Genomic DNA, 24319 nt, shown 5'->3' with positions numbered 1-24319 from the left:
CCATGGACACCACCTGGAACTTTTTGCTCTCCACGGCAAACACCATCAACCCTAAGATGTTCTATTTTTAAATTGTACAGTCAGCCATTTCCATTTCCATGAGGTAACTCTGTGTTCTCAAGTATGCACTTTAAAACACAGCAGGTCCCATGGGTGGAGGAGGCTGACTCACACCTTCCTCCCCTCCTTGCTTCTCAGTGGTGTAAGCAGGACATCTTAAGGGGCACAAGACTGCAGCACCACACCCTCTAGGTTCTCCTCTCTGACCCCACCTCACCACCATCAACGCCACCCTCCTCATGCAGGTGCAGTGGGGTTTGACTCTTTGACTGTTGCAGTACCGATGGACTGCCTGTGGTAGGAGCCTTAGCAGTAGTCAACAGGGAGAGTAGCTGGCTTTGTCCTCTAGCAGCTGGAATGTCACATCATTGTTCAGAGTGATGGTGTAGAGGTGAGGACTCCTCCCCCACACACAGACAGACAAGTCTGCCGCTAATGCCGTGTGGGCTCTGGTTGTTCTTGTATTACTCAACTGTGTGACCGTGGTAGTGAGGTCCAATAAAAATACATACCTTATTTCAACAACAGACCTTTTGATTTTTTTTTTAACATTACATTTGAGCTCATATCAGTTCATCTCTAACCAACAAGCCAAGTATTTTCCTACACTTGCAAACAAAATTGCACAAGATTAAATTAGCAATACATATCTACCGTCATATATTTCCCACTGAGAAGAATTACAGCCACAGTTGAAAAATATATTTGAATGTGGCAAATATTTTTGGTATAATATAGCTCGCTACCACGATTTATCCTAGATATTGTGGCTATTTGCTCAATATTTACTAGCAGTAAGCTAGCTAACTCTCCTATGCTCAGAGTTTCCGCTAGTATGGCTTGTAAAACAGAAATATACATTTTCATTTGTGTGAACACAAAATAGTATTGGTTTAAAAACAATTATATCTGCCTGTTGTCCTTAAACTCATTTACATGGTCGAGTTTTTCCCAATACTTCAAGCTAATTTGACAACAGGCCTTTTTCGCATATCGAGTTGTCATAATAAGAGGACCCTTATTCAGTCATTATTAATGTTATTTACACATGTGCTTTTCCTGCTGTGACATGTCAAAATGTCTTCCATTAAAACTATAATATCCATCAAGTTTTCACTTAAGTGTTAAAGTAACATTATTTATATACTGTATACACTTCCAAATAGTGTTCAAAGAATCATCAGTTTAAAGCTTTTGTTAATAATTCCTTTGGACTCCTGATGGGACTCGGTGAGGTCAAAATGGCTGCCATGGAAATAAGGTCAAATCAACTCAAGTCTGCCTCAATACCACTGGGACAAAATCTGGTCTCGTCTTTCTCTAAAGTACAACTGCAGGACCTCAACTTTACACAAGAGGATAAGTTGAAAGAAATATGACATTGAAAATATGAGCAGCTGAGGGAGTGCAGCATTTTATGAATGGTAATGTATTAGTGACAAAGCAGACAGGAATGGAGCATGTAGCATGTCTGCTCCAGCTAACATGTTTTACTCTCCTCCCATGCCTGCAGCAGCTATATTTAGCTCTGGTGGGATGCTGGAAGCAGCCATGACTGCAGAAAGTGAGAGGGATAAAAGATTTAACCCTTTGCAGCCATGGTGCTGATGAAACACAGCACTCCTCAAGCAAGAGACACTTTGCAAGAAAAATCTAATTACATACTGTAGCACAGAGGCGGCGGGCTGGTAATCCCATTCCCCATGCGAAGAAAACATCAAAGCAAGGGATCTGGAACAGTGCCTGCTCAAGGCCAATACCCCTTTTTACTTCAATGATAATTATTCTTACATTATCACATAAAAATACTCGACTTTGGTTGAAATGCTTACTGTGAAAATGCAAGCACAGTTTCTGTAACACAGAAACAATCACACAATCTTACTGTGCAAGACATAAGCGGAGGAAAACTACTAAAAGATGAATGAAATCAATGCACTTGTGAATCTCTTCCTAATGTTTAATAAGAAAGTATACTATGTAGAGATCTCTAGAGCCAGTGTTTTGAACCGCAACATTGTAATTTTCCTAAAGCATGAATAATAATAATAATAATAATTATAATAATAATAATAATAATTATTATTATTATGTTTTTCAGTCTGTGGATCAGAGGTAGAGAGGGTTGGTCCTCAACCACAAGATTGGTGGTTCGATCACGGCCTCCTCTGGCCACATGTCAAAGTGTCCTTAAGCAAGACACTGAACTGAACTACAAGTTGCTCCCCTGACGCTATGTGGGTGTCCACAGCTCCTAATGCTAAGGATGAGTTCAATGCAGAGATTGAATTTCACTACATTGTTCTGTACAATTATATGTAACAAATAATTTTTATTTTTCTTTATGAGTAATCCAGAACAATAACTTGTTGAAAATAGCTTGATTACATTGAAAAGCAGTCATTTTATCTCAAACGTGTCTTTACCATGTCATGTGATATGCTACACAAAAAAAAAATATTACTGGGACCTCTACAGATTAACATCTAATATCTATATTTACATTATATACACCACCGCTGACTATCCCCCAAAAAATCCTATATTTCACTAGAGATGGCCCGATACCACTTTTTTGCTTCCCGATACCGATTCCGATACCTGAACTTGCGTATCGGCCGATACTGAGTACCGATCCGATACCAGAGTGTCATATATTTCATTATGTTTTAACAGCTGTATACTACTATCCCTGTATGGATGTGATATGATTTCTATCTTTGTTGTCGGTCTGGCTCAGGTTAAACTCTTTGTGAAACATGAACAAACACAAACAATGAATGCCCCAGAACTTTCTTTTATTCTCCAGTTTGACAGTCAGTTATAACGGAAAAAGAACATAAATAAACTACTTTAACGTAGATTTTCTTTAGGGCTTTATTACGTGGTATCGGATCGGTGCATAAACTCCAGTACTTCCCGATACCGATACCAGCGTTTTAGGCAGTATCGGAGCCGATACCGATACTGGTATCGGTACATCTCTATATTACACCAGTATGTGGTGTGCGGTAAAATTGGATGAACAACATTCAAAATGTAGGGCAAGAAAACAAATGAGTTTAGCAGTAGGGGGGTGAGAACAGGGCCATGTCCCATTGCCCCAACCCCCTTCCACTAACACAACAGCATCTCCTCGTACCATGGCACCGCAGCGCTTTGTGTAGGAGCAGAGAGCAACACTCACCTGGCAGTCGAAATCTTGAAAGTTGCGTGCATTCTGCAAGACAAGTAAAAGAGGAGAGTTAAAATATAACTAGGCTCATAAATGCCATACTTATATATACATATAAAGCCAATACCAAGGGCGTAAATCCCAGGGGGGTCAGGACCCCCCCATCTAAGGGTTGCCCCCCCTAGAAAACCATGCTATGTATTGTTATTAACATAAAAAGATGTATACTTAAAATATCTGTGTAAGTAGTAAAACAATACAAACCCCAAAAAATGCTTTTTAAGTTTAGGAACATTTTGAGTTCCCCCTCCCTTGCCTCACAGTGGTTTGGTCCACTGCCTGCTGTACGTTAGGAATCGTACAGTCACATTGGTAGTGACAGGAATGTAGCTAGTAAGTAGGCGGTTCAAAGCTATTTTATTCACATTAAACATCGGATGACGTTCTTTTCTCAAATAGAAATGATGCTGAGTAATTAATGAATTAGTCAGTCATGACAAAAAGGTCACTATGTTAGTAATATAATGTAACGTTACCTAGCGTGTTTAATAGCTTGTTGGATAGAAATGCACCCACTACAACTAACGTTACTACGGCGATAAGCCTAACATTATGTGTGTGAACTGATATTAGGGTTATTATCATAGCTAGACTGTATATTGAAGATCTACAGTTGTGTTTTGTTCAATATGATGTTAAGTGGAAGATCAGTAGGTTTGCTGCAGACAGGGTGGCTCATGTGGCTGTCAGGGTGAGCAGATGAGCTTTACCAGTGGCTCACTAATTTACATTATGATCAGCTAATTTAACAAGTGTACAAATCATTGTATTTCTTTAAAAATAAATGGTTTTAAAGAAGAATATTTTGGTCAATTTAGTCAGCTTTTTCATTGAATCAAGAGAAACACTGAAAAGAAGGATAATGGTACAGTCTCCATGCTACACTAATGATAGTATTAAAGCTTTCCTCTGTGTACACATATCCTCTACCAGTATAATTGTGGCTGCATTATTTGTGTCCCCTTCAAAAATTGCTCTTCAGAAATGTTATGTTTATTGTCCCCCCCTACTGTTGGATCAGATTTACGCCCATGGCCAATACTAATACCTATTGACTTATGTAAGACTCTGATGCAGGTTTATATATTGTAGATGGATGGCACATGATGTGTTGGGTTTCTTCAACATAATTTACATAATGCTCCAAGCATTCATGTGTGAACGAATAGAATAAATCTGGCTGTGTCACTTTTTACAAGCTCTTAATGACTTTTGGTTGGTAATATATTTTGTCATATTTAATAGTATAATAGATCTAAACATTTGTCCATTATGTAACAAACAATAACCATGCCTTATCGGTTTGATTTCAGCACATTTTGGCAGTGGGATCCAGGTAGAGAACTGTGCCCAGATTACATAAACCTAAGTACATTACAGCAATAACTGAATAATATGATAGGGTGTGACATACTGTGGTGAGCAGCACTTCATCTAGTTGTTTATGGATCGGTTGGTTCAACGGATTGTGTCATCTGGATACATAATTGTGGCAATCTTCTGATCACAGCCAGTTATTTGCATCTTATCACCATATGTGAAATTACTTAAGTTTTCAATATCAATACAACTTTTATTCTTAACACACATTACATAAGTAATGGTGAAGCATTTTTACAGAGAGTCTTGTCTCAGTTGGTTTTTGGTATTTATTCAGACAGCAGGAAGCTACAGAATAGATGGGTAGAAAAGGGAAAGTGGGCAACAACAAAGAAAATTCTTGTGGGATTTAGGTACAGGCCAGACCAGTAGGGTACATATTGGTGTAGAGACAGATGGTGGCTATAAAGCTCTCCCTTTCTTCTTCCTACTGAAATAGCTGTGCAGCAGAAATCATAGTAAAAACATGTTTCTATCCAAAGTCTACACTATTCCATTGCTATAATGCAGATCTTGGGTGCTGAAGTATTGGATCAGTATTAGCTTTTTCTATTGTAGATACAAAATCAAAGTACAGGAAGGAAAAGTGCTTCCTTTGACTACAGTGAAGTGAACCTCAACACATTAGCATTATTTCCATGAAGTAAATACCCTACGATTATTACTAAAATAAGCTTAAGTTATTAGTAATCTGATTGGCCAAAGATGTGATGCAACTGTGCTTATACATTTTATTTGTTGTTACGCCAACTGTTGCACTACACAAGTAGTTAAATATACATTTGTTTTATGCATGTTCTACTTTGATGCAATTTAATCACATACATTTGTAACCTTTGCAAAAGGCCATTACACTTATGTTGTTCTTTACGGTTGTTAAAGCTACTTTGCTGCTGCAGACAGTACTCAGTTCTTCCTCGTATCTGGCTGCATCACCAATGTAAATCATTCATAAATGTATTATCTGTATGGAAATCAGAACACGTTTCCTACATAGGATCAAAGAGAAAATGAAAATCCTCTTTTGTCACGGTTATAATGCCATGCTTTCAAGACTCCTGGTTTATCTGTTTAATGAGCTGGCCACTAGGGGGAGTGAGAGGTCAGTACCAGTATCCTTCACTCAGATGGTTTTAATGATGTACATTCCCCACCCTGTCACCTCACACAAGACATCTACCTTATGCAGCATGCAGCCCGACAATGAGCAATGTGCTCCTGCTGATCACCAAACGCACCACCAAGTGACGCAATCCCTTCAGACCTGATACTTCACTACTCACTTCTCCTGTGAGGCACTATTTCCTCCTGACTGTCTGTGACAATTGCCTGGGGGGAGAACAAAACAGTCTTTCTAATCAGCTAATCAGCTGTTGAGATGGATCAGGGAAGAGGAGGAGGCCACAAGGGGATGGCAAGAGCTTTCATCTGCCATTGTTTTTTTTTCTCCTCCATACTTCTGTTTTTGCTGTCTCTAACTTGCTACAATCTTTCAAGCTCTTAGAAATAACGAGATGAGTATCTCCTTTGATCTCTCTTCATTCTTGCTTGTTTGTCTTTTCTGACTGTCTGCGTGTCTAACATTATACTCCCCGCTTCTCTTCTTTCTTGCCTCATTTCGTCTACAACCTTTTTTTCCCTTTTGACTTGCTCTCTCCTTTCTTTTCCCACTCTACACAGTCAAGCAGATATGAATAATTCACTTTGATGAACAGGACTGCAGAGTCTGCATGCCTATAGAGTACTGTATTTGCGTATGCATCTGCCTGGGAGGACCATATGGGGTGCTCATTCCCTTTAAATGTGCACCACATGTCTGTTTAGTTTATAGGTGTGGTTTTACATATTAGTTTAGGTGCACAGTTGTGTGCGTGTTGCCTCAGCGGCCTGTCACTGTCCTGACCTCCCCACAACTTACCTTATTGGTCAGCAGTGGCTTGATCTCAGTCAGCTGTACATCCTGCAGCTCATCCATCTTCCTTGTCTTGTCACTGTCAACCACTCTGTCCAGGAAGAAAAAGAGAAAACATTATGCTCGCTAATAATAAGCATCAGCAGTTAGGAAAGAAAACTTGTAAACTGTGAGAGCATTGCACAAACACCACTGTTGTAGCACAAATGAAAATGCCCATTCAAGGCGAGGAAGGTCACTATGTATTAAATCTATCTTTCTATGTACTTTTCAAAATGAATGAATCAAATTCTTCAGAACTGAAAGAGAATGCCTGGATTCATATCAGATTTATAATTATTATTTTTTCTGGTGTTTTTTTTGTTGCTGCTGTATCTAATAACCTGTTCTTATTAACAATTAATATGTTGATTTTTTTCCAAATATACTGTTTAGCCAGAGGTTCTAAAACTGGTTGGCGTAGAGTCACCGCTGTGGGGGCGTGTTGAGCAGACCTAAAGTACAATTCATGTGGTGACATAATCAAACAAAAGTGCTCTGTTGCTAGCAAGGCTATCTTGCTAACCTGAATATTTTCTTAATTTTGTATTGTTCTATTGTATTGTTAATGATTGATGAAAATGAAATCTGATCTTGCTGGGGTGAGCGAGGGGCATGATTTTCTTTTTTCAGCATGACAGAAAAATATATTTAGACTATATATATAAAACGTTAGAAAGTAGAAAAAAAAATGCCAAGTAGACATATTCAAAGTCAATGGTATAAAACAAAGGAAATTATCAAGTTTAAGAAACAGGAACTAGGGAATGTTCGGTAATTGTCCATGATAAATGACTTATATGATTAATCAATGTATCTTTTCAGTCCTAGATGCAGTTCATGGCAACACAACCTACTCATTCGATACTGATCGATTATGGGATGGAAGGAGGTGGCAGCAGGTAGCTAAGTCACAAGTCCAGCCCTGACAGTATCTTTCTCTATCTATGGTACCACAGCATACTGTGATTTGTATATTATGATACAAGAGCCAGCTGGGAAGGGGATGGAGGATGTTTTCTGTATTAGTTCTTCAGGAAAGGTCACACTTTCAGTGCACACACGTGACGTGCAAACATGCTCACACACAAAGATGGCTTTAACAAGAACTTAACAAGAATCTCTAAAGCCCACCTCATTTGTTTCCCCTTGAAGCCAGCCGTTTGTCCCTGCACATAATTATTGAACAAGAACACTGACACTAGAAGTGTCCCCCTCCCCCACTTTCCCTGAAATTGTACCTCTTCGGCCTTGCCTGTTTGCACAAGGTGAGGACAGGAAGTGGTATTGAATTACCTGGCTCAGTGTGGCTTATGTTGCACATAACAGCAGATGGAGCGTCTGCTTCTTCTAGTTCAATGCTTACAGCTGGAAGACAAAGCCAAATTGGCCTGCAGCGCACCACAAACTTGATACTGAAAGATTGCATTTATCAGAACAGATGCACATAATGCACATAAAACAAACAAGAAGTAAGGACAAATGCAATTGGGCAGAGGACTAGCCAAGTGGAGGAGCGGTTATAATTACTTCCTGAGTCAGAGCCAACCCCCCCCTGGAACCACCTTGAGATGCTGGTATCAGATAACCTTCAGGGTTGGTTAGTTTAGATTCTAGCAGCAAACCATCAGCGAGAGGTACCAGCAATGATGACGTCACACACCATATCTGTGTTACCAGCAGTTTCATCCTCTGCTTGCCTGACAAAGGTCTGCCTGTTGATGCATGAATGGGGTCAGAGGACATCCTGCTCTAGCTACAGATTGCACCTTGCCTGGAAACAACCGGGGAAGCAGATGGGTACAACGGAGCACAATCCTCAAATTGCATAAAACAGTCAGGGACATTTTTTTTTTTTTTTTTTAGAAACATCCAGTGTTGGAAGTTCTCAGCCATCAGCATGGGGAGTAAAAACATACCCAGCAAAATCCCTGCTGACAAATCCGGCTCAATGGTGGAACTAAATAATATTTAGACAAGTGAACAAGGAAAAAAGAAAAACAAATACTCTGCATGCTTGAGCGGATTGAGCATATTGGCCGGATCAATCCAACACTTCCTCAGGCTGTCACAGAAAGTGGGATGGAGGCAAAAGCTGCTTTCATTGTAAACAGGCTTGCCGGGTAATCAAGGTGTTAAGGGAGAGGGGGTCAGGGTGAGCTTAAACTAACTGACAGACTGACTGGGGGGCTTTCACAGGCCAACCCCACTGACCCCTTTGACTGGGTTACCCTGGCAAATAACTACCATCTCTCCCACACCATCACTCTGTGCTTCTTCCTTTGGTTTCCACCTGAAAAAAGACGCAACATGCACCACCATCACCACCCTTTAATGCCTGCTCCATGCCTGCTCTACCGTTCAGCATGTACAGCTGTTGCCATAGAGACAAAGCTGGTTGCCGATGTTTATTCTAAGCTGAGCTAGCCCCAAGGGACAGATGTGAGGCACGAAGACAAGGGGAATAGATAGAGGTAGAAATGAGAAGAATTGATTAAGAGAAGCTCAAAACATGTGCTTTCAGCAGCGTTTAGCCCTGACAATCGGGGACTCGAATGAGCCATGAAGACTGTCTAAATATGCAAGCAAAGATTTGCGTAATTGTAATAGAAAAATCAGGAAAGTAGTCCCAGATGACCGGAGGGAAATTCCATTTGCAATCTGTGCAGCGAGATTTGTCCCATATTCACACCATACCATTAATGCGGATGAGGATTGGGGAGAGGGAGGGGGGGGTCGAGAGAGCTGATGATGTAGAACAAGTCCCTCTAGCCTCGACAGCAGGTCTGTCTGTTGTGTCAGATCGCTCTCACAAATGGTTTCCCTGACATCAGAATCTGTTTTACTCAGCTCTTCTACTTGCAGATAAGTAACACACAAATTGTATGCTGGCTCTCATACGATTACGCTCATCTGTTCTTCAGGTCCATTTCCCCGCACAGCATGGCCGCCAGCAAGGGGCTCGTCTCAGCGCTAAATATCATGCCATGCAGCGTGGGACAAGGAGGCTATGGTGGGTGAACAAACGGCAGAAGAAACAAAATGTGTCAGGGGAAAACCACATGAGGCCCTTTCTAAGCATCAAAGGTCAGCCTTCACCATAGCTTAGGGTCAGTGCTGCCTCTGGGAGACAAGGAAGTTTTCTATTCTCACACAATTACTTATAGCAAAGACGTGGAAATGCCAGTTTAATAACTAGATAACATATTTAACATATCTCCCTCTCTCGACAAGCACTTGCTTACTAACTCACGCACATTATCCAATCTCTATGGCTGTAAGAAGAGAAGACATGCCTTTACCTTAATGCAGGTGTTAACGTGATATTATCGGTATCATGGGCCATGTATCTTGTATCGTATCGTATCGTGAGGTACCCTGTGATTCCCACCCCTAGAATGCATGCATGTTGACACAGAGGCATGTGCCAAAACACTTACTGTAGATATATGGTGTCTCTGCCAACACAAAAGGAGTCCTGTAGCTGCCATGTCAGCAGACGACACCAATTGATCGATGGACACATCCCTTACTCCTCCTCCCACTTTTCCTCCCTCCCTCCCTCACGCATTTTCCTCCTCCTCCACTCTGTGCACTCTCCCCTTCTTTGTCTATCCATCTCCATCTCACCTTGGGCTGTCAGGATATCTAGGCAGGGTGCATGATCGATGACAGAGAGCCCAGCTGTGATGCTGACCCTCCCTTTAGCCCCTTCAATTAGTCCTCTTTCCTCTTTATTGCCATGGCAACTGTGTCTTCCGATTTACTCATCGTCATCAATATTCACGTCATGGCCGTGCTTTCACGCTGACCTCTTTGGTTTCAGGTTTACTGAGGTGAATGTCACCAGCATGATGACCTCATATTAACCTACCTCTGGGTTTCTATGGAGTCACTGACTCAGCCAACAGGAGTATTGCCATGGTGATAAAGCAGAAATCCTTAACGGTCCACACATGTGCCACTCTTAAAAGTGGGGAAAGGTTTAAAGCAAAGTTATTCATCTATTTAACTCCCTCTGCCACATAAAACAAACTTATACAAAGTGCGATAAAAATGGGCTTATGGGCTTTGATTTCAACGTGGAAAAATACAAACGTTTCACTTCTAACACGTTGGCTCTGACATATGACGTAATAAACTTAATAAACGGAAAGCTGCAGCCTAAATAACCCATTATAATTAAATTCAAATGTTCCAGTTAGAGTGTAAGGAGGACATCTACAATCATTGTAAAAATGTGTCTTTGTGTGTTCAAAAACATTATGGTTTATTTATTATATTTACTTCCTACTTCAGACGGTGAAGCTTTACTTGAAGTAGGGCTGGGCGATATGGAGAAAATCAAATATCAAGATTTTGTTTGATCAAATACCTCGATATTGATACTGCAACAATATTGTAGTGTTGACTATTGGTGCTTTCACAAAATATTTACACAATGAGATTTTTGATAAATAATAATCAGTAATGTGGCTATAACGACTAAGTGGGTAAAGGTGAATAATAGAGCAGCTAGAACAGTCTGGTATATTCAGAAAATGACATCACTTTGCTGTAATGCAGCCTTTAAAACCAGGAAAAGACAACACTTATGCCGTATTACCATATGCAAAATCTAAGGCGATATATATATATATATATATATATATATATATATATATATATATATATATATATATATATATATATATATAAAATATATATATTCCCTATTCCTCCTTGACGTCAACACCACATTATGACTGTAGCTGCCCAGCCGTGTGGTGGTGGTGATGATTCAGACAGAGCATTACTGTGCCCATATTCAGGGGCTGGGCCCTCCAAAGTCTGCATTTCTAGACTGAAGACATAACAGGCCAACAAGGCCTTTCCCAAATATCATTTTGTTGCCCAAATTTGAAGAACACAACTCCACTGTACGATCCTGTTAGCAATCTGGAAAATAAGTAATACAGATGCAGTGTTTCCTTTAGGATTTCTTTTAGCAGTGGGGTCAGGTCGGTCCGAACAACAACCCATCCACCACCCCGACCAACCCCCCTATGCGGATTTTCACCCTTTCATACTACTAACTACGGCGTAAAAATCACACACACGCATCTTGATAACACGCCAAAAATGGCATGCGAATTGGCGTGTCATACATACGCCACTTCATGAGATCAGTCTGCAGAGGAAGTGTAACGTCAACAGCACTGTGACTGCTTTCGGCTCGTGTCGGTGTGAAGTTTTGAAAAACCTACCAAAACTTGGTATCGTTTAATTTAGCATGAATCGGTCCTCGGTAGTACCGACGTAATTCGGTCGGTACCCAAAAAAGTACAGAGTTCGGTACCTGACCCTAGTGCACTTACAACCGCAGCCGCGTCTGCGTTGTGCGTCTGCGTTGTGCGTCTGCGTTGTGCGTCTGCGTTGTGCGTCTGCGTTGTTTCTGGTGCCGTGGTGGCGGAGGTTTTACCGTGGCGGGCCGCCACTGCAGGGTCAGCATAGAGGAAACACTGAGATGTTTACAAATACTATAAACGTACTATAAATGTACTTTAAACTCAGTTATCGTGAAATATGGCCCAGTTTACTACTGGTTTCTTTTAAAGATTATTTTTTGGGGCTTTTCCGCCTTTAATTTTTGACAGGACAGCTAGGTGAGAAAGGGGGAAGACATGCAGGAAATCGTCACAGGTCGGATTCGAACCCTGGACCTCTGCGTCGAGGCATAAACCTCTCAGTATATGTACGCCTGCTCTACCCACTGAGCCAACCCGGCCACTACTAACTGGTTTCTAAACTCTTTTGATTGGTAATTTCCTGATGACAATCCAAATGAACGATAACATTTGCACTTGATTCTAGGCCGTCTCCCTTAGAGCAGGTTCAGTCAGACCTTCAAAGCCCCCGAAGGACCTACCTTCATGGGCTACATCATTCAAAAGATCCAGCCCTTGATTTGGGACACACCAATTCAATACCAGCAAGAGGAAGTAGTGTCATCTGCCTGTCTGCTGTCTCTGGGAGCCAAATTATTCTAATGACAGTTCCTATCACAGAGGAACACAAGCATGTCGGTCCCCAACTGGAGCCTCAGTCTTCAGTCAGCCCTTCACCAGGCTTCACATCACAACAGAAAATAGGCCAGCACAAATTCCAGGGATACTACCCGCCTGTCAACCATTCAGACAGGCTAACTTTTATGTCCTCCCCCTCTTTATGTGCAAGTGTGTTTTGCTGTGAGGGCTAGAAACAAGTGAAAACAACTTATCCCTGCACAGTCCCCAGTGTTGTGATGCCTTGCTCTTAGACTGGGAGACTTTTCCATCCAGGGGAATGTCACTACACATTTCTTTCCCTCCAACTTTTTATAACAAGGCTAAACCTGTGTTTACAGTTTACAGTCTGCAGAGGCAAAAATCCCACCAGAGTAAAGCTAATGGACTGTGACAAGGCTCAGTTCCAGATCATTGCTCTAACCTGGGCCATTTGGTAAGAGAATTAAAGGAGGAAAATCCATTTGTTTGGCAATATAGCCCCCACCCCCACACCTCTTGTCAGGTAAATAACCTGGGTGATAACAACCAAAATAGTTTATAGTTTATTATAGAATTCTGTTCTATTCTAGAGGTAAGGGGTATCATGAAGGAGGGAATCTGATCTAGAGTTTGCTCTATTGTTCTCCATTATGGAAAAGCTGATCTATAGCACAGAACAGCTCCTGCTGATACTGTCAGCAAACACACACACACAGCTGAATGAGCACAGAGGCAGAGAGCACGCACACGCACACACCTACTTAATTAAATGACAGCTTGCTCTCCTGAGGCTCCATCATCCTCCTTACAGCTTATATGATTCTCTTGACGCAAGCTGTCAAGACTTTTTTTCTTCTTATCACAACATAACCAAAGCTATGATGAGACATTTCTCTGAAGTCTCTTTTTGTCATGATTCTATCAAAATAGTCTATTCTCATCCAGTATCCCACCTCAAAATGTGGAACAATGCCCAACTGAAAACACTGGGTAAGGTAGCTTTAAAACACGATCCTGCTCTGGTCTACGTTCACATAATTGATGTATACACACAGATACATGCAGATAGGGGATCACTGAAAAGTAGACAAAGCAAAAACAATGTCTTACTGGTTGCAAAGACAAAAGGAAATGTAAGATTAGCAACTCAACCTGCCAGAGAAGCTATTTTAAAACAGTTATTAAGAGAAACAAATCTTCCTCCTCAAACACTGACCTCCTTCTTTGATCCTTTCAGGATTAAAAAAAAGTCTAATAAATGCTAAATACTGCATTACTATAATTGACTCATCCCCTCTTTGGAAACCAAATCTGAAGGCAGACTTACTCAGTCACTACCACATTTAATATCCCGAGCCTCTGGCCAGCTATTACTCAAAATGCAAGTGATAAAAATGTTGTAGAGGTTGTTCTTGGATGGGACATGGAATATTACGCACACAGACGCACACACAGGGACAATATTGCAGGTGCCGCTCTGAAAAAACACACACACACACACACACACACACACACACACACACACACACACACACGCACACCTAAATGGCATTTGTGCGTGGGAGGAGACTCATGACCTTGTTTTCTGGGCTTGTGATATTCACTCATAGTGTGCACGTCTTTGCGTCCTCAAAACATGGGTCTAATGAACTGTCCAACTGCATTTTGATGGTCCATCACTCACATTTTTCCGTGTGTGTGTCTTTGAGGAAAAGTCTGGTTCATCAGCAATGATACTCATTGGCACACTGCAGCCACAGCACTGATCTGCCTGCCAAAAAACACACACCCAAACCCTGACCTCTATACTCAGGCAGGATTGGGGACAGCCTCTGTTGCACTCACAAATTAAGCTTAAGTGTAAATTCAATCAGGAACACTATCTTGTTACTCCCTCATTCCCTTCTTTCTCTCTCTCTCTGTGTTCTTATCGGCTGATTAGGGGTGTTTACTCATTTAGTTAAACCATAGACTGTTAATATTAATGGGCAAAGCATCCGGTTCGGCAAAGTGCTGCAAATGCGGAAGTGCCTTAAACCTGTATTCTATCTGAATTCCTGCAGGGGGCGACACGTGTGGTTGCAAAAGGAGGTCGGTTTCTGTAGAAGTCTATGAGAAAGTGACCCACTTCTCACTTGATTTATTACCTCAGTAAACATTTTAATAAAAGGAGTTTATGGTCTCAATCGCTAGTTTTAAGTCTTCTGCAACACAGAATGATGTTAATTTTTTTAATTACGGTCTCGGTGATTTTAAAATCGGCGATAAAGCAGGGGGTGTTTTAGGGCGTGGCTATGAGGTAATTGCCAGTGAAAGTGTGTAACATAACGTAGAGTGTAAGCAGCTCCTCCCTCACTCCTCCCTCTCGTCTAAAATCGTGACATCCGCAACCAGGATGGCTGCGTCCGTAACGGCAAACTCAACGACGGAGAGCAGATCTCCACAAACCAATGGGTTACGTCACACGTGCGCTGTCCATTAATATACAGTCTATGAGTTAAACCAACCAGATTTAGCCACAATCTCTATCAGCCAATCACATCTTTGCTGCAAATATTTAAATCTGGTTCTCGGTTGCTGTCAGCTGTCATTTCAGTGCAAATCTTCGCGACCCTTTTCCACCCCATTCACCTCGAGTTCATCATTTCCAGGACTTAGGTCTGAGCCCACCTGGAAGCCCACTCCTCTTTTCATCCATCCACATCTCAGCATCCTCTTCATTCATCACTGTCACCACCAGTGTCTAGAATCCATCGGGGGGTATCCTACATTACTCACAGCTTCTCTACCCCTTTTAAAATTAGCGACAATCGGGGTCACAATGGGGTCTATAGCCAAAGACTTTTCTAATTCTTCATCTTTCTTGTGCATGTGTCAAATAATTCGATGAAGTCTCTCCTAATTGAAATAGACACCCATGTAAACAGACACATACACTCCATAAATGGACAAACAGTCTAAGACTACTGAAAGCACAGTATACGTACACCTACAGTAACACATACTATATACACAAATACACATCTCTAATCCTGCAAAGCCAGTGAGAGCAGGACCCCTCTCATTACTCTCTGAGGGCTTTTAAAGAATTACATTATTCCTTGAGGGGCCACTTTATCTGCTAATGGTCTTATGAGATTAAAGAGCATCATATTGCTGTATTGATTTATAACCACATATCTATTGGCATCATCAGCATGATTTACCTCTCACATGAAAACACACACAGCCAGAGAGTCTCTGAGGACAGAGTGGCTCCCTAAATACAGTGCTATGGTTTGTAAAACTGTTTGTCATAACTTCAAACTAAACGCTCCACGCTAAATTTACTGCACTAACACGGACACCGAGACCAACAGCAATATTTTCCAGTGGGGAAGTTATGTTTCTGACCAGCAAACTGGAACCTCAATGTATCCATTAGGTCTGTGTCAGACAAGGGCGTGTGTGTAGAAGTTATGAATTTTGTACGTGTATACGTAAGGACTCGTGTGTTTAAGGGGAAGCTGGGATGTGAAGCATCCCTCCCATGTTCCTCCCAGCTCAGTAAATTGTACAGAGTCATCTATTTTGGTCTTCATGAATAAGTAGAAGTGGTCCCCGCACTAAGCTGCATTTCAATTTTAAGTCCTAAGAGTCTTATGGGTTAATGCGTTGTGTCCGTATGCACCCCAATGTCATCTTCTGTATTGGACTATAAACTAAGACTGGACAATTAACCAAAATGTGCCCAAAATATACTCATGTTATTTTTAACTGCAAATGTGTCTGAATACCATATAATTAAACTGAGAATGGCTACAACACTCAGTAATATCTAACCAAGAGAGGTTTTACCAACCAATCAGTTAACCGTGTTGTTCCCACCCATGGTCCCCCACACAGGTATTTTCACATATTTTGGCTGATTAGACCCCTTCCCAGGACCTACCTGACCATACTATCGGTTGATGACATCTAGCTCTTGTTTTATGAGGGTTGATTGCACTTGTGAGTCACTTTACAGTGTAAAAAGTGCCAAATGAATGTAAAATTCCACTGCTAGGGTGGAATAACTTACACCTTAATGATTTTTATAGTATATGGTGACACCACAAAGCTCCACCCAACTTCAACCTAAAGAGTGGTCTAACCTGTGGGTGTGTCGGACCCGTAACTGTAACTAATCACGCAGAGAGAAGTGTGAGCCCGGCTGAATGCGTTTCTCCTGGCTCCTCCTGGTATCTGGATATAAATAAGACTGAATGGCCAGGCCTGTCGAACCTGCACTCAGTGCTCCTAATAGAGTACCCGCGCAACGCTAGCTGCGGCTCAGCCTTTGGGGATTTCGTCTGACATGCTCACTTATGCAGACAGCACAGAGAAAGACAAAGTGCGAGAGGGATGAGGGATGTGTGTGTGTGTGTGTGTGTGTCCTGGGTCCCAGCTGGCTGATGCGAGTAGGCAGAGTTTCCAGAACAGCGCAGTCCTGCTGGAGGCTCAGCAGGATCTGTAGGACTGCGGTCAGAGTGGCCAGAGGGCAGCAGTGAAATCAGCCAGCAGCGAGACCATCTGTGCAGCCCGGCCACTAGCTCTCTCTCTCTCAAGCACATGCACGCGCGCACACACACACAGTTCAACAAGCTAGAGTAGAAAACTGGAAACTTTAGAAACCCTTAAATAAAACATTAACACAGCACAGAGATACGAGAGCCCTTGTGCCCAGAGATAGTAAAGACCTCTTGAATCCACTGAGACCTTTGAATCAGAACAGATCTCAGTGTGGTTCAGTGTTTGAAACAGTGCTAAGACGTCTGTTGCCTCACAGGAACACAGCCTCCGATGATAGAGTTATCCATGTGGTCAACTTGGCCGTCACAATGACTGATTGCTGACAACTCAATCTCCCACAGAAACACACGAGAGGTGGATCTTGCGGCACCCTCCCTTGCAAATGCTCGCCGTGGAGGTCGGTGGTGTCCTTGGCAACCACGGGTCCCCCCTCCCCTGAGCTATCCTCAGCTCTGCTGGTGGTGCCGCTGAAATCGAACGACCCTTTTACAACATCATTTACATAAAGTTACGGCAACCAATGCAACGTGGAATGCTCTATCAAAACCAGCGTAGCTGCCACTTGGCTCCCAGGATGCCCAAGCGGTTGTCATTAAGATTCAATGCAGCAATTATGCATCCGTCATATGTATCAGCAGTGTACACATGCAACAATCACAAGTCACGACTCACACTGTGCTTCACACACTCACCAGGGATGCAATCTTTTCAAGTGAAATTTGAGCGTACAGTATCATTCCTGTCTAAATTTGACTGCATCTAGTAGGAACACCGCCTGAAGGGGAAGGATCTTCAAACCACCAGGGCATGTATCTGCCGTTTGCTCTGTCACAATAACAACTACTAAATGATTTTTACTTTCCTGGATGTTCCCTGGATGATTAAAATTAAGCAGAGTATGAAATGATTCGTGCAGCAGCCAACCACTTTAAATAAAGCTACATGCTGCTTACATGTTTGAGTTTTAAAAAGCCTATTGTGCAGTGTGTGTGCCAGCTTATAGAGAGGCAAAGTCCCTCCCCTTACGGTGAAGCCTATGGGACCTTATTTGGGGAAAAAAAACATGTATGTCAGTGAAGAGGGAGAGACAAATCATTATTTGATCCGGTTTGAATTGAGCGATGAATTACGCATATGATGTTTGTCATAGTACCACTTACTTTTGTGTGAAACCGCTCAGTGAACTACATACCTCGTCTCGCAGTATATACAGTACGTCACCTTGCTTGCTGCTCGGCTTGCTTGCTAACCAGCTCCGTTCCACAACACGTGTAACGTTATCTTACCTGATATGTTTTATCCAGGGTCTTTTTATAAGCCGGTGAAGCTAAAGAACGAGCAAGACCAGTAGTAGCTTCTGCGAGACGTCACTTTGGGGTGAGTCGTCTTTCTAATTTTGTTTTTTTTCACAGTCTTATACAGTACGTCAACAGCTTTACGACAAACGGAGACTTTCTTGTCTTGTAAAATTATCTTTTGAATTGACAAACGTCATATTTGTAATTAATGGGTCAATTCAAAACGGGATCAAATAACTGTCTCTTGTCGGGGGTCCGGTGGTCCACCGGAAGGGGAGGGACTTCGCCTCTCTATTTGTATCTATGACAAACTGGGAACACACACACAAACCTTTTCAGAGTGGAAATAGTATCTCTTACTTAAGGAATAAAGAAGGGCTGAACTAGTTTAGATAAACACAATCAATGACAACCCTCTAAAACTAAATAAAAACAGGACACGGAGGGTAATGCGAAAATAAACTGCAGGTGCAGGTGTATGAGGAGAGGTTCATAAAATATACAATCCTAAATAAACAGCGGCACTGAAGGACAGTCCAGCTTGGCCTGTATCCATCACTTTGGACCAACAAGCTTACCACCTGTGCCCTGCCTCTCCTCATCACCACCTGCTGATTTCATTGCTGATGCTGATAAAGAAAATAGACGGAGCCATCCCTCCCATCAGGGGTGTGATCCAGCAGAGTGTCTGAAAAATGTATGGACCCTGCCGCTGCTGCACACAAGCCTGCTAACGACGGTCTCTGGTGTTTTGTCTTTTTTTTTTTTTTTCGCTTAGAAGTATGGGATAGCGGTCTGCATATGCTGTTCACCTGGGGTCAAGGGGAAATTAAGAAGTTAACCCTGGCATAGAGGTGTGTATGCATCAGCGGTTTCTGTTTTGAAAGCTTGAAGCTGCTCTGCAAAAGGTTGCGCTGTAACTCTAGGCCTGGTACAGCTTAAATTACAGATGCAGTTCAGTTACAAAAAACACAACAGCAGCACCAGAGCTCCTTAGAAGTCCCAGTAAATGTCCATGTCTGGCGCAGGTTATGTTTTGTCCTGCAGGGCTGGCAAACCAGTAGACTCAGTAATGCTGAGGTGAGAGTGAACACGAGGCAGACTGACTGTCAGCACAGCGTCTTAATTACGGTCTCCATCTCCCCAGTGAGCGTTACTCCCTGACATTCATCCCTGCAAGAAATCCTCTCCTACACAAGAGCACTTCTCACTTTTTATGTCCTCTGTAATCCCTGTAACAAATTATGCGTAAGTAGTAATCCATGCTGAAAGGCACCTTAATAGTGTCATTTCTTGATGTTTACATATCAAAACCACTTTAAATCATTCACTTAAGAGAATTAATGTCATATAAAGTACAGTACGGTTGCCGAATGCCGACTTTGTTTTCATTTTGAAGTTTTAATTTCTCTGAGCACTTGTGTAGGGATTCTACCTTCCACATTTGAAAAGAATATGAATAAAATCGGACAGCGTTAAAACAAAGTGCTGTAGTAAAGCGCATTCAAATGCATTTCAATTATTAAAAATTTCAGTGGGGAGTTATGATCAGGGCCTAGAGAGAACAGGTGAACGCATTTCCTGGAGATTTCAAGGTCTCACAGGCAACGTGTGGCTTAATTAACAACTTTTGACACTCCCATTAGTTAGGCAGTAGGTTTTCACTGTAATAATCAACCAGGAGTGGTCCGCTTTCAACGATGTGGCCCTAAACCCCAAACTACCCACCATCTGCTCCTTCTCCTGTTGTGAAAACAAAAGACTTGTTTACGGATCAACTTGCAGGAAAAAAAAAGCGCTCTCTTAATAGCCTGTTATCTATTAGCTTGTCCAGTCTTAACAGCGGTCTTTCACGACAATGTTGAGGGTGACAACAAACGCCTGGTGGGTGCTTGTTGTGTAAGCTCTATTCAAGCCTAAAAGTATCTGATTACATGCCACAGCTGAGGGCACTGTGGGAGACCCACATTTAATTCCACCACCATGAAACTTTCATTTACAGATTGTGTATATGTGGTACTTAATACAAACGGTTATAATGACCTTCTACTGCATGGCTTTTTTTTTTAATATCCTATAACTAGGATTACTTTAACATACTTCCTGATAAGATTGACTGGGAAACTGTAGAACACAATGTCCTTTTAAAATATATCCCAAGATGACCCTAGTTGTTTTAGGTAAGAGGGGAAACACCTGATGCCCACTCTCTCACACTTCTCACCTGTGTGACCTTCGCATGGCCACCAGTGACATTCATACATCATGTGGCATAGGAATGGTGAAACACTTGCAGCTACGTCATTGTGACTGATCGCATAGATAATGATGGATCTGCCAAGTCCAGACTCGGACAGTGTTAGGAAAAAAATGTTCAGAATAAAAAGTCGTATCATCTACAGTGGAGTGACACCACGAGAGACGACAAGCCACACATTATTCAACACAGCGTTGGGCTTAATAAAGACAGCTGACGTTATAGGTTTCCTCTTCAAACTCCAGACAAAATTAAATCCTAACTGTAAATACTATGAATATTCCTCTAATACACCTACAAGTAGCCCACAACTTGTATTTTATTATACTCAACAGTGAGTTGGTAACCTAAAACTGGTACCACTAGTACATAGGGTTAATACCTAGTTTTTTTCTACAGGGATTTTTATCACTGTTAAATTCATCAATCTATAAGCTATTAGGCTAACATTTTTTCAATTGTTAGAGCTCGGTAATTTACAATGTCGTGACAGGCCTTATTTTATATAGCTACAACCAAAGTTACTATTTAGCTAGCAGGTAGACAATGTAACAGAAAGAAAACTAATACCAATACGTAGCTACTGCGCTAACAAAATGAAGATACGGTGTGAAAACAGCAGTTATGTCGCATTACTGTTGAGAGGAGCAGCGATGAACTCAGTTCAATTGAAGTGCAATTTTTCGAACTGAACCGCTTCGCTCGCGCTCATTCAAGTACTAGCGTTACTTCCACCGGAGATTTAAACGTGTCTTTTTATTAAGTATAGCTACAATAACGGTTCGCTGTTGTTCCGACGGCTGCCACCATTCCTCTAACAAACGCAGCGATATATAGCTAGCTAGACAGCAACGCGAACAGGTTAGGCAATCCACCGAGCTGAGATAATCTCCTGTGGCATCGGGCACATCTGTAAATGGTGAACGTGGAAATGCTACCGCGAAAACACGACTTACCTCGTCGGTAAAAGAAGTGTCCGGAGGGGGAGTGGGGGTTCCAGTTAATTGGTCTTCGGGTATATTGTTGAATATCAACGTGAACGTGTATATTTAGGTATACAGTACACGATACTCCGGGCTGCCGCGCTTCCTCTGCCTCAACTAGTATTTCGCTGCGAGTCTGGGCGGAACTACCCGCTGCGTCGCAGACACCGCGGATGAGCCAATGGGAGGAGGCGGTGCACACCACAGATAGAGGGAGGAAACAGGAGGTCTCACTTTGCTCCAAAATAATCAGAATTAGCATAAATGGCAAGTATAGGTACATATATTTTACAGACTATGGGATGAGATCTTCAACAGGGGGTCCGGGACCCCTAGGTGGTCCTCAGAGTCATTGCAGGACCCCTTGCAATAATTAAAATTATTAATTTTTGAAAGTGTTTTCAAAAATGTCTTGACATGAATCAAACAATGATACATAATAAATCCCCACTGAGGATAGGTTTACTGGCCTTTAGGTAAAGTAGTCATTAAGGGAGCCATCCACAGCTACAGTTAATCCTAAAGATTCACTGTGTATGTTTAACATTAAAAGATGATTTACATATATATATATATATATATATATATATATATATATATATATATATATATATATATATATATATATATATATATATATATTATATATAGCCTTTACAGTATTGTAGCCCTAGTTTAATATGCAACATCATTTTATACCATATGTAGTCGGGGGTCTCTGCTCTGTCTTACCCTCAATTAAGGGGTCCTTGGCTTAAAAAACGTTGAAGACCACTGGTCTATGGTACAGATACAAGGGATTTAACTCTGGTTTGTTGTTGATCTTGATGCACTTACACCGTTAGACCTGTATAGAGCTTAGACAAGGACAGCAAGCTGAACAAAGGTCAACATAAACATTTGACTACTATTTACGGATATAAACTTGGTGCTGGAATTCAATAAACAGAATGATAAATATATGTTGCTTATATACGTGAGGTAGGTGGATATGACAGCATATACAGTATATGTATGACCGATATTTATATGTTTACAGTGTGTATTTAACACTATGATATATAGTTTACTTGAAAGGTGGATGCTTGGTGTTTCCGGGTTATTGCACAAGGATCGTTCGGTGCTTTGGATGCTTTTATATAGACTTTAGTGGTCCCCTAATACTGTATCTGAAGTCTCTTTTATATAGACCTTAGTGGTCCCCTAATACTGTATCTGAAGTCTCTTTTATATAGACCTTAGTGGTCCCCTAATACTGTATCTGAAGTCTCTTTTATATAGACCTTAGTGGTCCCCTAATACTGTATCTGAAGTCTCTTTTATATAGACCTTAGTGGTCCCCTAATACTGTATCTGAAGTCTCTTTTATATAGACCTTAGTGGTCCCCTAATACTGTATCTGAAGTCTCTTTTATATAGACCTTAGTGGTCCCCTAATACTGTATCTGAAGTCTCTTTTATATAGACCTTAGTGGTCCCCTAATACTGTATCTGAAGTCTCTTTTATATAGACCTTAGTGGTCTCCTAATACTGTATCTGAAGTCTCTTTTATATAGACCTTAGTGGTCCCCTAATACTGTATCTGAAGTCTCTTTTATATAGACCTTAGTGGTCCCCTAATACTGTATCTGAAGTCTCTTTTATATAGACCTTAGTGGTCCCCTAATACTGTATCTGAAGTCTCTTTTATATAGACCTTAGTGGTCCCCTAATACTGTATCTGAAGTCTCTTTTATATAGACCTTAGTGGTCCCCTAATACTGTATCTGAAGTCTCTTTTATATAGACCTTAGTGGTCCCCTAATACTGTATCTGAAGTCTCTTTTATATAGACCTTAGTGGTCTCCTAATACTGTATCTGAAGTCTCTTTTATATAGACCTTAGTGGTCCCCTAATACTGTATCTGAAGTCTCTTTTATATAGACCTTAGTGGTCCCCTAATACTGTATCTGAAGTCTCTTTTATATAGACCTTAGTGGTCCCCTAATACTGTATCTGAAGTCTCTTTTATATAGACCTTAGTGGTCCCCTAATACTGTATCTGAAGTCTCTTTTATATAGACCTTAGTGGTCCCCTAATACTGTATCTGAAGTCTCTTTTATATAGACCTTAGTGGTCCCCTAATACTGTATCTGAAGTCTCTTTTATATAGACCTTAGTGGTCCCCTAATACTGTATCTGAAGTCTCTTTTATATAGACCTTAGTGGTCCCCTAATACTGTATCTGAAGTCTCTTTTATATAGACCTTAGTGGTCCCCTAATACTGTATCTGAAGTCTCTTTTATATAGACCTTAGTGGTCCCCTAATACTGTATCTGAAGTATCTTTCCCGAAATTCCGCCTTGGTGCAGAATTACAGCCACTAGAGCCAGTCCCACAATGAGCTTTCCTTAGTATGTGCCATTTCTGTGTCTGTAGCTACTGAGGAGGAGAGAGAGGGGGGGGCAAGGTGGAGGGTGGGGGTGTGGCCATGACCAACTGCCACTTTGCTCGTTTGAAAGCCATGATGTCTCTCTCATGGGCAGGTAAAGCAGAGAAAGGAGAGGTAACCTTGCTCCTTATGATGACCTCATA

At 41.5% G+C, this 24319-nt stretch overlaps 1 protein-coding gene across 1 annotated transcript in view; it reads right to left on the bottom strand.

Moving 5' to 3' along the window:
• The window catches only part of ndrg3a (ndrg family member 3a), a 39027-nt gene extending 17095 nt beyond the window's left edge, over positions 1 to 21932 (bottom strand). The window contains exons 1-3 of the mRNA XM_028575701.1: positions 21715 to 21932; positions 6594 to 6678; positions 3248 to 3280 (exon numbers count right to left, since the gene is read on the bottom strand). Coding sequence (XP_028431502.1) covers positions 3248 to 3280; positions 6594 to 6650 — 90 coding nt within the window. The 5' untranslated portion in view covers positions 6651 to 6678; positions 21715 to 21932. The remainder of the gene's footprint in view (positions 1 to 3247; positions 3281 to 6593; positions 6679 to 21714) is intronic.
• Positions 21933 to 24319: the final 2387 nt, after the last annotated feature.

The sequence above is a fragment of the Perca flavescens genome, chromosome 4 (genome assembly GCF_004354835.1).
Source record: "Perca flavescens isolate YP-PL-M2 chromosome 4, PFLA_1.0, whole genome shotgun sequence".
Classification (NCBI taxonomy): domain Eukaryota; kingdom Metazoa; phylum Chordata; class Actinopteri; order Perciformes; family Percidae; genus Perca; species Perca flavescens.
This window is presented reverse-complemented; position numbering and strand designations above follow the sequence as displayed.